At 46.9% G+C, this 13765-nt stretch overlaps 7 protein-coding genes across 7 annotated transcripts; 4 read left to right on the top strand and 3 right to left on the bottom strand.

Annotated features, from left to right (window-relative positions):
* Positions 1–219: 219 nt before the first annotated feature.
* Positions 220–1040, top strand: FPRO_05451 (uncharacterized protein; the record flags this gene model as incomplete). The annotated part of the gene is made up of 2 exons (XM_031231070.1): positions 220–913; positions 967–1040. 2 exons carry the CDS (start codon positions 220–222, stop codon positions 1038–1040), a joined length of 768 nt encoding a protein of 255 aa, XP_031081144.1.
* A 411-nt stretch (positions 1041–1451) lies between these two features.
* Positions 1452–2415, bottom strand: FPRO_05450 (putative chitin binding protein; the record flags this gene model as incomplete). Its single annotated transcript, XM_031231069.1, has 5 exons — positions 1452–1829; positions 1879–1933; positions 1982–2183; positions 2239–2300; positions 2348–2415. 5 exons carry the CDS (start codon positions 2413–2415, stop codon positions 1452–1454), a joined length of 765 nt encoding a protein of 254 aa, XP_031081143.1.
* Positions 2416–3179: 764 nt separating this feature from the next.
* Positions 3180–4620, top strand: FPRO_05449 (uncharacterized protein; the record flags this gene model as incomplete). Its single annotated transcript, XM_031231068.1, has 3 exons — positions 3180–3218; positions 3317–3932; positions 3986–4620. 3 exons carry the CDS (start codon positions 3180–3182, stop codon positions 4618–4620), a joined length of 1290 nt encoding a protein of 429 aa, XP_031081142.1.
* A 914-nt stretch (positions 4621–5534) lies between these two features.
* Positions 5535–7013, top strand: FPRO_05448 (uncharacterized protein; the record flags this gene model as incomplete). Its single annotated transcript, XM_031231067.1, has 1 exon — positions 5535–7013. The coding sequence occupies one exon, from the start codon at positions 5535–5537 to the stop codon at positions 7011–7013; it is 1479 nt and encodes a 492-aa protein (XP_031081141.1).
* Positions 7014–7594: 581 nt separating this feature from the next.
* FPRO_05447 (uncharacterized protein) lies at positions 7595–8062 on the top strand (the record flags this gene model as incomplete). Its single annotated transcript, XM_031231066.1, has 1 exon — positions 7595–8062. One exon carries the CDS (start codon positions 7595–7597, stop codon positions 8060–8062), a length of 468 nt encoding a protein of 155 aa, XP_031081140.1.
* A 191-nt stretch (positions 8063–8253) lies between these two features.
* Positions 8254–9501, bottom strand: FPRO_05446 (uncharacterized protein; the record flags this gene model as incomplete). Its single annotated transcript, XM_031231065.1, has 1 exon — positions 8254–9501. The coding sequence occupies one exon, from the start codon at positions 9499–9501 to the stop codon at positions 8254–8256; it is 1248 nt and encodes a 415-aa protein (XP_031081139.1).
* Positions 9502–11108: 1607 nt separating this feature from the next.
* FPRO_05445 (uncharacterized protein) lies at positions 11109–13304 on the bottom strand (the record flags this gene model as incomplete). The annotated part of the gene is made up of 4 exons (XM_031231064.1): positions 11109–12483; positions 12582–12688; positions 12743–12816; positions 12863–13304. 4 exons carry the CDS (start codon positions 13302–13304, stop codon positions 11109–11111), a joined length of 1998 nt encoding a protein of 665 aa, XP_031081138.1.
* Between the last annotated feature and the right edge of the window lie 461 nt (positions 13305–13765).

Genomic DNA, 13765 nt, shown 5'->3' with positions numbered 1-13765 from the left:
CACTGGGGTCAAAGGCCTGATTGATCTTGCAATGCTGTGATGAAGAGGAATAGTTTCGGGCCGGCTGAAATGGAGAATTTGTTTGCTGAAACAATACCTCGTTCAGTGATCATCCCTATATAAACACTCCTTGGCGCCAACAATTAAGATGCCTTTACCTTGTCAATCACTTCTCTTTCTTCACTCTTGTATATATCTTTTCGTACATATTCACCCACAATGAAGTCATTCCTCAAGGCTGCTGTCAGCACTTTCCTGCTCGTTGGCACCGTTGCCGGCGCTGCTATCGAGGACCCAGTTGAGCTCTTCAACCGCCAAGCCGCTGGTGTTGTCATCCGCCAATGCACCAGGCCCGGTGTCCTCGCTCTCGCCTACGATGACGGCCCTGGACAGTACACCAGCCAGCTCGTCGACATCCTCAACAACGCCGGTGCCAAGGCCACCCTCTTCCTGACCGGCACACTCTACGGCTGCATCTACAACCAGCAGGCCGCCATCAAGAAGGCCTACAACTCGGGCCACCAGATCGCCAGTCACACCTGGACTCACCCCCAGAACTTCGGCAGTCTCAGCACCGACGGGCTGAAGCAGGAGATGCAGAAGGTGGAGCAGGCCCTCGTCAACATCATCGGCAAGAAGCCCGCCTACATGCGACCTCCATACCTCGCCACCGGCGGCAATGTGCTGCCCACCATGCAGCAGCTCGGATACAAGGTCATCACCGACGATGTCGACTCGGGTGACTGGAACGGTCAATCGGCCCAGCAGAGTCTGCAGAAGTTCCAGCAGGCTGGTGCTGGTGGAAACGGTCACATTCCCCTCATGCACGAGACCTACGCCAGCACGGTGCAGACTCTCACTCCTGCCTTGATCAACTGGGCTAAGCAGAACAACCTGAAGCTCGTCACTGTTGGTAAGTTTCTCAAAAATTGAGAAAGTATAAGAAGTGTTGCTAACAATTCATAGCTGACTGCCTTGGTAACGCTGGTGGTGCTTACCAGTCCGGAACCTTCACTGGCAACGGACAGAACCACTGTTAAATCACCATTTAATAAGACTACTGAGCCGATGGGGACAAGTGCTGGTGTCAAAATTGGAGGTAGTGTTCCAAGTTGAGAGGCGGTTGTATGAACGGAGTTTTCAAGTCTAGTGATCCATGTAGCTGAGCTACATCACAATGCCAAGTACATATTTCTTTCTGCAAACGTTTATGCCTGGTGTAACACGAAGCTGCTCACGAACCCTGAAAGGTTGAACGGGTTAACAAACACTATGTTAGGTTACCATAGGCCGCAGATACCCATGTGTCTAGAGGCAAACGAGTCATACTAGAGAAACGCCTCCTAAAATAGGGATTCCCAGCTCTTTACTTGGTGGATGACTGGATAGTGGATATTATAATGTTTCCCCCCGGTATAGGCATCAAACGTCGATGAGATGATATCATTGGTCTACTCTCTAGCCAAGCCCAAACATTCAGAAATAGACACAAATCTGAAACCCTTGGAGGTAAAAAGATCCAACAAATGTTGCGTTACAACCGTAGCACTTGTATGGTATCGGCCATGCATCAAGACGATGGGCCCTGCATAGTCGTCCTTATCGATGTCGGGTTGATTGCCCACCCAATTCTTGATAATCTCAATGGTGGACTCAAACTTGTCATCAGTCCCAAAGATCCAGTCTAACGTGTCCATGTTCCACTGTACAATGCTATACCCATTGCCAGTCAAGGTCATCCTGCAGTCAATTTCACAGGCACCATAAGGAGGTCTAACGAAACTGGATCGTGATCCGATGACATTATACAACCACGCATTCATCTTTTCCTACAAGCTATTAGCATTATGGCATAAAGAGAAGACATCCAGAACATACAATATTATCCAAGGCCCTTTCATGGCCAGCATCATCTAGGTTAATATGGTCCCACCTAACGGGCATTAGTTGAGCAGACTGCAGAAGCATTGGTAAGACTGACGTATGGATTCCAATTTGATGCCCCGCTGCATGTGCATCATGAACGTATTTATCCAATTTCACCGTATTGTAATGGTGCGGAGCATTCGGGAAGAACGTCGCTGTTGCGTTGTAGCTCTTTAAGAGCGCCAAGAGGTCGTATATGCCCTCATTAGGATTATCGTCATACGTGAGAGCAATAGTGCGTGGTGTAGCACATCGCCCTAAAGAGATAAGTCGAGAGCTTTCATTGCTGCGAGATGTGTTGGGTTGACTTACTGTGTACCTTTGTGCGTTCTCTCAAGCTGATAGATGAACCATAGTCTGAGCTACTCTGGAAGCTGAAAATTATTAGAATCTCTTTGACTCATGGGAATGGGCACCGTACTAGAAGAAAACTAGGGCGACTCCGAGTAGAATCAAGATCCCCTTGTGAGCTGGCTGCAAGCTAGACATGATTTGAGTTGGACCTTGTGGCGTGAGTAGATGAGAAAACTAAAAGCGGAAAGGGTCTAGCAAAGATTCACAATACGAGTTGTTCTAGCATATCTACCTCTGTATAAATCTCGAGTCACAAGACCTACTGCAGATCTGCACCACGTTAGTGACACACAAACTCCCGAGCATTCCACCTGAGGTAGCGTCACTCGGCTGCCGGCATTTGTCTCTACCGCTGGTAAGGCCATGTCTTTCACCGCTGGAGTAAAAGCTTTCATTACTACATCGGTCCGGCAATTCCGATGCCACCTTGGTCACATCATTGCTTTGATGTCTTTACGGGCGCTCAGAGTTGGGACTAACTAAACGTTAAGTAGTGGAGCGAAAAACGTGTGCTCGTCCGTGCATGAACCTGGTTCCTGGTAGCGATGTAACAATGGGGGGGATTCGGTGAACTTTTGACTTTGGCTCTCGGGCAATATTTTCTGGATGTAACATAACGGCAATTCCGTGTGAGGAATTCAGTAGGGATAACCAAGTGACATTTCCAGGCGATGAGGTAAGGCGCGAGATGGAAGCACTGGCATTGAGCGGCCGACGGTTTGACAATCGGGATGTTTTCTTTGATATGTGGCTATGGCATTACTTCTCTCCCGATAAATGAAAGCTGTGTTAGAAAAAGTGCCATCAGTTACCAAACTTGACTTCCCTCTCTATACTTATCTCCCAATGGGAAGTAGGTCATTATTGTCTTGTTATACTCTATTCGTTGTTAGACAAATATGACTTCCACCAAAGAAGGACACATACAGTGGATCGAGGTATGTCTGAAGCCAAAGCGTTGATAATTATAGACACCTTATCATCCAGCGCCTCTTGCTAAGCACGACATCGAAACTGCCCGCTAACGAGTATCTAGGGACTCCGTGGCATCGCGTCAACGCTGGTTTGGATCGCCCATGTCACACGCGCCTTTGATCTTGATCTCTACTCACCAGTCTCAGGTGAAGGATTGACACCACGACTCCTCCAACTCCCTTTCCTCCGTATCATGATCCAGGGCCGACTGGGCGTCATTATCTTCATCTATGTTACTGGCTACGTATGTGCACTAAAGCCGCTGGCGCTCTTTCGACGGGGCAATTATGAAGCAGGCTGGAGTTGCGTTTCCAAGTCTGCTCTTCGGCGGCTTCCACGCTTGTTGTATCCAAGTGCCGTTGCCACTATCATAGCGTGGACTGCGACACAGCTGGGACTCTTTGAGGCTGCAAAGATGACCAACAGCTACTATCTGACTCAGACAGTACAGGACAAGTTACCGCTATCTTCAGCTGTCAGAAAACTCTTTGTCAATATCTTCAACACGTGGACCGGAGCTGGAAATAAGTACGACGTCCACCAGGGAACGCTTTTTGTACTCTTTAAGGGCGGAATGTTCGTGCTTCTGTTCATCACTGCGACTGCAAAGGTCCAAGCAAAGTTCAGAATGGGTGCATCCCTACTTCTATGGGGCTACCTTTGGGCCTGCGGAAGACGTAAGTAGTCTTCTTCTCAGGCGCTGCTGTGAGCGTGGCTGACAGATCTATAGCGTACTTCATGCAATTCTGGTGGGGAGTCTTTATGAACGATTTGCACAACTTTAGACTGTCTCAGCGTATCTCATGGAGCAAGTCTCGGTATATTCCTTTTCTCGGCTTCTTGTCAGTAGCAGTCGGTCTGTTCATTGCATCATATCCTGAAAGCCGCATTGAACTGGCTTCATGGTCACGCTGGCAAGATCAAATCCTATCAGCGATTGTCCCCAAGGACTCCGAGTTTCCGAAATTCGCATCATCCTTCGGGTTCTGCCTTTTGACAATTGGCGGAGCCTTACTACCTGGATATACGGAAATTCTATCCCATCGCGTCCTGGTATGGCTTGGGAAACGGTCTTTTGCAGTGTATCTTCTTCACGGCACGCTACTAAGATGGTTACTCACATGGATGGTGTATGGAACTGCTCCATCACCCAATCTACAGATTCAGCAACCGGAAGCCGCTTCTCCAAGACTTGAATATGCGGGTAATACGTGGTTACTCTTGTGCCTACCGGCTTGGCTTGGGGTTTTATACGGACTTGCTGAGATCTGGACAAGATACGTTGATACAGCAGCTGAACGGTTCACCAATCAACTCGTTTCTCACACACGACAGGAGGAAATCAAGGGCTTGTCACTTGTCTAATGCGACTTTAAACATAAGAGCGCCGAGTAACTGGACTTGCACACTCTTACCGGACCTAGTTAGAATGGGGCACAAGGCGACTTTTGACACATAACAAACGTTTATGTAAAGTATTGTAGATTTAAACGGAACACATATGTGTCTATACCTATATCTGCTCTGGGAATAACTTGAATCGAGTTATTTCTCATCTTGTTGGATCTGTATGTAAGAGGTTGTGGTGTTAATGTCCTCTGTAGGCTAAACGATAGCCCGTAAGCATTGTCTTTCTACGTACTGAACAACCGGATGAAGATCTGCGTTGTGTGAGATCCGTATTACTCCTTGTCACCGCCTACTCACTGAATAATGCTTATCAATCACATCTTTGAATGGTCCCAATAGCACTGTATATTTCTAACATACAAAAGTATATTGAAAGAGGCGGTGTGATACTCTTGCAGAGTACCGTCTGCCGGCTTGAGCTCGATAGCCACCACCCTTGTCACGACTCATTCATCGGTTTCATAGGAACAATGCCGATAGACTCTTGACTCGTATTCAGAGCTCTTCTCTCCACGTTACATTAGAGCGGGCAGCCCGATGGCCATATAGAGCCTCGGCAAATGCTCAACTTGAGGCGAGTATGGAAGCTCCGACAGTTGATCTCAACACTTTTTTATGATTCACTAGGAATGGCCAATGAAAAAAGACCCGATGGTAGAGTCGTTCGACTAACTCACAAACTCCAGAAAGTCTAAGTTCTATCGGTAAACTTACCAAACGCTCGGGCTATTTTTTGCCACAGGCTAAATGCAACAAAATCATCTTTACTGCCACTCCTTAGATTCTGTTCTTAATCATTCTAAACGTAACTCGGTTCATTGTTTATGCCTCTAAATTGGGATTGAAGAACCAATATGTGGCACTTGAAAATGACAGACTCTAACCTTCGCTTTTTGTTTGGCATCTTGAACATATTGGGATTGTTTCTGCTATCTTTTATACCATGGCCAGCCCCTCCGCCAATCTTCATCGGCCTGCCTGCAAAAATATTGAAGCTTATCGCCGTATTCTACAAGGTTGAGTACGTGCACATGGTTTGGCGATGGATCAGATATGAGCCTGTGCAGCCTCCCTCGAGTGACGACAAGCTACCGTTCATCAGTATCGTCATACCAGTCTTCAACGAGTCCGAGTTTGTCAAAAATTCAATCAAGTCCATTGAACTTTCAGACTATCCCAAAGACAGGATTGAGTTGATTGTCATTGATGATGGCTCTACTGACGACACGTGGGAACATGTCAACAAGGCTGCAGGCTCCGTCTCCACGTGCGGCATAACACTTCGGCTCTTACAGCATGCTGTCAATATGGGCAAAAGGAAAGCCATCCAGTCAGGATTTGCTACCGCACTTGGAAGTATCATCATATCCCTTGACTCAGATAGCGTCGTGGAGAAGGGAGCACTTCGCAACATCGTGAGTCCTCTGATCAGGGATCCCTCGATCGGTGCTGTCGCTGGACACTTGACTGTTCTGAACATCTCGAGCAACAGCATCTTATCGTTCAAGAGTCTTTTGCCGCGCCTACTTGACATCGTCTTCGATCATATTGGTAACCTACCGCGCTCAGCACTCTCAGCTGAGGGATTCGTCACGATCCTTCCCGGTGCTTTCTCGGCATTTCGTGCCGATGCAGTTCAATCTCATATCGACAGGCTATGCACAAGCACATTCCTTGGCTCACCTCTAAAGCACGGCGAAGATATGGAGCTTGCATACCGCATTCTCTGCGACGGTTGGAGGACGGTTTACCAAAGCAATGCTGTCGTTCATACCATGGCCCCTGAAACTCTCGAGAAGGCATTGCTCATGTTTTCTCGATGGGAACGCACCAACTATACATTTCTCTGCATGGGATATCCAGCCCTGACGGTGCAGAAGACATTGAGACTATGGCTTGCAATGCGGCCGAGACGCGCCCAGCCCATGGAATTCGTGGATAAGGAAAAACAGGAAGACGAACCATTTATCAGCAAAGACAGCACGGGAAGCATATATCCATTCATCAATGTGGCGTGCATCTGGCTGAAGGGGCCCTTGATGCTCCTGGTCACCTACACGTTGCTGCGATGTGTGATCCTATACCCTAGACACGCGCTTTGGATATTAGTGGAGATCTCAATCCTGACGGTTTGGAGAAGCTTCATGCTTATTCCAGATGCCCTTCGAGAAAAAGATACTGAGTTTGTTTCTGATGTCGGAGAGCTACAAATTTATCACACAAGTGGTAGGCTGGTATGGCGCTTGATGCTCTCCTGGCTTGCAGGGATGTTTCAGTTGGGGGTTTTGAGTTGGACCTCGATATTTGGAGTTCTGACTTTGAAGAGCCAAAAGTGGTGGACAAGATGAATCTCATTTATTTAGTTTATAGATATCACAGCATATAGATCTTTCAAAATTCGTTTAGGAGCTATACAGAGTTTATAAATAGATCATTATACTTTTCACTAATTCTGGGATGGCTGGGAGTACCTGGCTAAATCTCCATGACTCTAAAGTTTGTATAATTGCCGGGCCCCCATTACCGAGCCAACTGAGTCAGGCAGGCTTCCGGCACGCGGGTACAGATAATGATTGGCTCAAACAAACGAACCGAGACAGCCCTGCCCTTCTCAGGTCCAAGTGCTATCTACAAGAACAAAACTGTTTATACCTGTTTCATGAATCGTGCTATTCGAAGCCGTATTTTACTTATGTGATTCATCTTACGCAATACTAAAAACGGCATCTCGTGAGGAAAGTGCCCTTGTTCTCTTTTGTAAATATTGTCAAATCCTCAGGCAACAAACAAGCAACTCTGCAGCCTGATGTTTGTTGACAACCAGCAAGAAGGGTCCCGTGAGGCATCCTGCCTATGCCACAGCAGCATTTCCTTTCCCACAACCCATCACACTCGGCCTGCGAAGAGTAGTCTCGGTTCTGTCATGAATATGGATACACAATTGACAACGTTGTTGGTTGCAATCCGGGCATGTCCTCAATGTTCAAACGATGCCCGAATAATCGAAAATGCGCTCCTGGCTCTGAAAGACATCTTACTGCTCCTCGGAGCTGAGCAACGAGTCTATGCGCCATCGACAAGGACACAAACACCTGAAAACAGCTTCCTACCATCTGACCAATCAGATAGTAGCCCAAAGTCACCAAAAGCAAACACGAAGGAGAAATTCACATTCGGAAGTCTTATAATCGATGATACTGAGAGTAAAGTCATCGCCAGGAGGCTTATCAGAGACGCAGCTATAAGAATTGGACAGAATCTTCGGTGGATTGGTATGAAGCGAAAGTCAGGCACAGCAGGCTCTTTCAATCCCCTTCCGCGATTCAATGAGGAAATAGAACTAGCTATGGACCGTGTCAAGATCTTGGTAGCAAGAACATCTTCACATTTCCCATAATTCTCGAGATAGATAGTACACTGCTGGACGGATTTGACACCAAGGGGAGACAGATACATATTCAGGGCAACCAATATATAGATTTATTATATCTAGTGCTTTTATCGGGCGCGTATCTATGTTATAGACAAGAAAAGGCAGTCCGTTATCTACAAAAGCCATCTACTAAACGTCCATGTTTTCATCCCCTCCTATATACTGCAAAACTGCTCGCTTTCCAAAAGGTCTATCAGTCCTGAGATGGCTTCCAACCGACTCTCAGCTGCTTCAAGCATAAGTTGGGTCATTTTGTATAGTGGACCCGGATCCCCCTCCTTTACTGTAGTATTTGTGTTGTTGATGTTCTCTATCACATGAATCGCTCTCGTGATCCTGTATTTGACGAGTTCATATGTCCCAATCAGCCCGTTTTGCCCTGTCAAAACTGAGTTACCAATCCTGAGACGGCAACTCTGGAGAGCGGCAGGATTCTCCAGAGCGTCTGCAATCTGAGACGATATCCAGTCATACAGTAAAACCAGCATGCTAAATAATTCCATGCTTCGAGGCTTACAGGCCGGACACCCTGAAATTCGCTTTTGCACCTGCTCGGCGGCCGAAGAGACTTGTAGTACGGCATCCAGACGTGGAGAGGATGAGGTTGCCGACCCAGCGATATACATAAGCAGTTGGGCTTTGCTAAGTAGCTGTGGCCAAGAGCTTGCACATGGGTGGTCGTCGAGGTGATATGTTGCGATTGGACGTTTGGCGATATCTGTAATAATAGCCATAATGGCATTGATTTCCATATTGACCTCTGAAAGATGGCCATTGGAATCTTCTATGTCCCGGCTTGTATGTTTGTAAAATCCAGATAGGCTTAACGGGGTATGGCTGGGGGGCCCCCCGTTAGTAAGGCCATATCCTGGACAGGTATCATCTAGACCATCACTGAATAGAGCGCTGTCTTGACCCCGTTCTTGCTTTAAACCTCTAGGAGATGCCAAGCCAAAACTCTCATTGTTATTCAACATTATGTCCTGTAGCATCAAGTCATCAAAGTCACAGACGCTCGGGGGCCGTGTGACGTCTGAGCTGGGACACGGTGTTGAAGTCCAAGGATCCTGCATCAAATATGCGATGTCCTGAGTGTCTGGCGAATAAAGAAGAATATCTGGATTCGGGCAGACTGGTAACTCGGGTTCCGGGCACGGCTGGTCATTGACTGGTTGGCCGATAAAAGTGATGAGATTGGTTTGCGGTTCCCGATTAATACAGGATGTGATTGATGCTTGGCTTAGCTTGGGCTTGAGGCGAGGACGACCAGCTCGCCGAGCTTTGCTGTATACGCAGTCCAGGCCTCGTATCTGACATCGCTGGCAACAAGGCATCTCGCCACTACACTTGAGCTTGCTTTTGGTGCAGCTATCACAACAGCCCCGGAGCTTTGGTGGAACCATGGTCGGCGAGTATTGCTTTCTCAGTAAGGATGGGTCAGAGTGCATGTTAATCTGAAAGAACGAGGTTTATCTGATGAATAGACGATAGTTTGACTGCTAATGAGACGACATGTTTTTGTGGTCTTCGCTTTTTCAAGAAACTTTCGATCTGCTCAGACCGCCAGATTTTCTGAATCGCTGATCCCACCAAGGACTGCCCTGTCGTTTGCCTAGCGCTACCCTCCTAGTGAGGTACTAGAATTTTTAGGTTACCTGACCGCCATGTACCATTTGAAGCTAAGACCCGTGGCCAAAAGCTTATTCTAAACTGTAAACTTGGTAAATTATCACAATGCGCGGGAAAAGTATAAGCTACGTATTAAAGTCTTGCTTTCTAATGTAAGCCTTATTCTTAAATATATATATGTATTAATTGCAAATGCATGTGCTTCTCTGGCAACAGCATTGGAAAATACAATTAGCAGACCGAACCGTGCACTAGATCAGGTTTATAGGAGAAGAAAAATGGGGTCGTAACGGTACTGGACCCTACGCCAACTAGTGACCATGCCCCAGCATTACTTGTCGCTGGCCTCCCAAAGAGTATTAATAAAAGATCTCAAGCGGGCGAGCTGACACGCGGTCATTAGGTAAATACTATCATTCATGAGCTCATCGTGCTCCTGTCCATATGTCGAGAGGCATGGAAGAAAAGCTTGCGACTGAGAATGTTTGCGTCAAACAGATTCGCTAGTGTGAGCTGCCCGTCATGTAGGAGTAAAGCGCTCTGTGATAGATCCATTTACTCAGCATGCCTATAACGAGGGAAATAGAATATGTTGATATTGTGTATCGAATATGCACATTACGCTGTGACTCGGTTGCACGGGGTTTAACTAAACGGCCCGATTTATTTGATTTCGTGGTTCATGTCTTGTTCTGCCGTGTTTGAATCTCCCTTATTTACTGAGCCGCGTCTTATACGAGGATGTCTTATTTTCTTCCCTTAATAAAGACTCAAACCCTCACGGGCTACTCAGAGATTGCACTATTTAAGTAAGGCATCATCCCAAACTTTCTAATTACTATACAACTTCGCCTACTCTCTTACTTTCCAAAGCCGTTCTCATTATTTCAGAGGATCTCCTCACTTTAAACTTGCAAGTTAGTACAAATACCTCCTTGATCCTCCGATCTCAGAAGCTAACATCACTTCAGCAATGAAATTCTCCGCAGCAGCATTTACCCTGTTTCTTGGCGTTTCACTTGCCAACAACACTGTCCCGATATCTGAAGATGAAGAAATCCGATGCCTGCAGGGGTCTTCCAATAATGGGTATTGCTGCTCCTATGCAGATTGTGGATTCTGTGGATTCTACGAGCGTTGTTGCTACAAACGCTCTGGAGATGCCACCGATGAGGGACATTGTAAATGTGGAGTAAACAGCTTTCCACAAGGCACTTGCTTTTAAGCTCCCAGCAACTGGAGACAACTGGATCATTGGGGTAGTTAGATTAAACGGTTGGAATAAGTGGACTTTGAACTCGTACTTGCTCCTATTTCTCTCCTATCCAGTCCGAACTCACAGACAATAGACACCTCAGTAAACCGAAAAGAACTTCTCATCCTATATAAGAGTAATTGACTGAGCTCGATCCTTTTCTCTCCCTTTGGTCTCTATTCTCAATGCTTTTCCAGAAGTTCTAAAGTTCCCGACTCTCTGATATTCTTCCTTTCCCTTGATCCTTTCAACAACCAACCCCAAGAATGGGAGATTGTCATCTCTTAAGCCTGATAGCTCTATAAGAATCAGAGCAAAAAACTCCCTCCCTTGAATATTCTCCGGTATTCCGCCTGCTTCCTTGAAAAGGTCTTCAGAGAACTCAATAGAGTCGAAGCAGCACATTGTTCGTACAGTCTGAGCGTTTTCCACCCGCAGTTCAAATTCAACCGGCTGCGTTGATTCTCCTCGAACCGGACACAGACGTTCCATCGGCGCACAGATCTCGATCTTTCCTTCCAGGACCTCGCCATAGGGATTTGCGCCTTTGAGCGTAACTTCAACATCTATGATCGTCGCCAATATGTTATGGGCAAGTGGAAAGCCCAATGAAATATACCCATCTACGGATGCCCATGACCAAGAAGGAGCCCTGTACTCTCTCACGCGTCTGCGCCCGTGTTTCAAACCTTGCCAGCACAGCCCCGCCACGAGGTCAGATCGCCAAAGCCCAGCTAGGTACTGGTCACCCAACCGTTCCGCAAAGATGCTGGCAAGGCCTGATATAGCAGGAAGTTTGTCCGATGGTACTGAGAGATGTCGTTGTCCATACAGCTGAACCAGTCTATACCACGACTTCAATAACGCGTCTTTGTAAATGGAATGCTCGCTTTCATGATCAATCGCTGCAGCATCTCTTTCGCTCCCCTTTTGATGTATAGTGTCGAATCTAGCTTGTAAGAACAAGCCGTCCTCTCCGCGAAATGCTTCGTTGCATTCGAATAGCATTTGCCGACTGCTGTAGTGGAGAGTTCTATGAGATAAAACACGCTCCTGTAAAGTCCAACCGCGTCTGGAGAGAGGTTCTTTAGGCAAAGTTATATAGTCCACAAATTGGGGAAAGGTTGGACGATTGTCTTTCATCAAGCACCCGGTGCTGAAACTCTCTTCTTGGAGAGGAAGGCTGAAGGCCAAAGCTTGACCTTGGAGATTCCCAAACACGAGATCAATCTGAACGTATTTTCTCGCTGGTATCTCGTTAAACAAACCTTCATGGCTATCCTTGCCATGTGATGCTGCGATAGTTAGATATGAGTTAGCATAGACTGAAAGCATCTTGGCTGATTCTCGTTCCCAGTCTTCCTTATCGCCCTGGCATATACAAATACTGTCTATCCACAGATATCTCACCCCAAGCATTTGGGTAATCTGAATGGCATCTTGATGCGTTTTTGGCAGACTAGCTACCAGGATACCATCCTTTCGCTCTTGAAGCGTAGACCTAGTAGTAGTAAATTGCGGCATTTCCCCCCAACAATAGCTTTTCACTATGTATCAGCATAATTTCTCGATAGGCTTTCAGATCATGGACTCAGATACCTCAAGGCCACATATCGTCCCGCATCGTATTTCTGTGTTTCGTGGAGCTTAACATAAGGACAGTTGAAGCCCTCGCCAACATCGATAACACGGGTTGGCAAGAAAGCCTGTGTTGGACAGCAGTGAGAGTGACTATCACAGTCTTTCAACCAGTTGCGCACTCTTCCGAGTGCTGTAGGTGTTCCACTTTGTCTTTCAACCGGGCGACCGCTAATAGCTCCCTCCAGTGGGTCACCTAATGATATCAATGCCGTCCCTTTGGTTGTATTGGGTAACCCTACCATCCTCAACGCAGAGACCGATGGCCGCAACCAGTCTTGCCTCACGTGTTCTTACTTCATCCTTGAATCCCAGTTCATCCGTGAATGTCATAACCCAAAATCCATCTCTCCCAGAGGCAGGCTTAATAAGCCAGAACTCCCAGAGCGGCCATGCATACTCATATGCTCTATTCAGTTCCCAACCCGGCTTGAGCTTCTCAAGTTCTGCTTGGCACAAAAGCACCTGCTCTAGAATAAGATTGCAGAGAGGGCACTGCAATTCTGATGCGGATCTCTGTAGAGCATCGAGGCTTTGGTAATGCAAAAATCCTTTGTCCTCTGGAGGCCAGCCACGGAAGTGTTGGATATAAGGATTCCCGGTCATATATCCATCTTTAATATCTCGTGGAACCGTAGGGAGTTTATCAAAGGGGATTGTCCTGCAAAGACTGCATAGTGTCATATTCGCGCACAGAGACGTGATCGTAGCAAGAGGAGAACAATTTGCCGATTGAATGCTGAAAAAGAAAGTCATACGAGAAAAAGCAACTTGTGAGGGGTAGAGGAGGATGACCTGCTTATCTTGGCTTTTCAACCACCCCCCGCCAACACACTGCCAATCACAATCGGGGGCCATCACAGCCTGACAGTCAGCCCCCAGAATAGGATAAACGCATGGCCGGGTCATCGGAAATCCGGCGGTCTAGTGGAGCATTTTTGTCGAGGGTCGCAAATTCCTGGATTTAATGTAGCCTGTCTAGACTGAATCGTGGCTGGTTCAGAATGTATTATAACACATGAATAAGCTCACCGGGTCTGGGAGCCAAAGACTCGCAAACCAGCAAGCTAGTTTCAACCTTAGCGATTAGGCTTCTATTATCATAGCTACCTGGTAAGCCTCGCTAGAAGTCAATAATATATCTT

This window comes from Fusarium proliferatum (assembly GCF_900067095.1).
Source record: "Fusarium proliferatum ET1 genome assembly, contig: FPRO_scaffold004, whole genome shotgun sequence".
NCBI lineage: Eukaryota > Fungi > Ascomycota > Sordariomycetes > Hypocreales > Nectriaceae > Fusarium > Fusarium proliferatum.
Note: the sequence above shows the minus strand (reverse complement) of the source record. Positions and strands in the feature narration are given on the sequence as shown.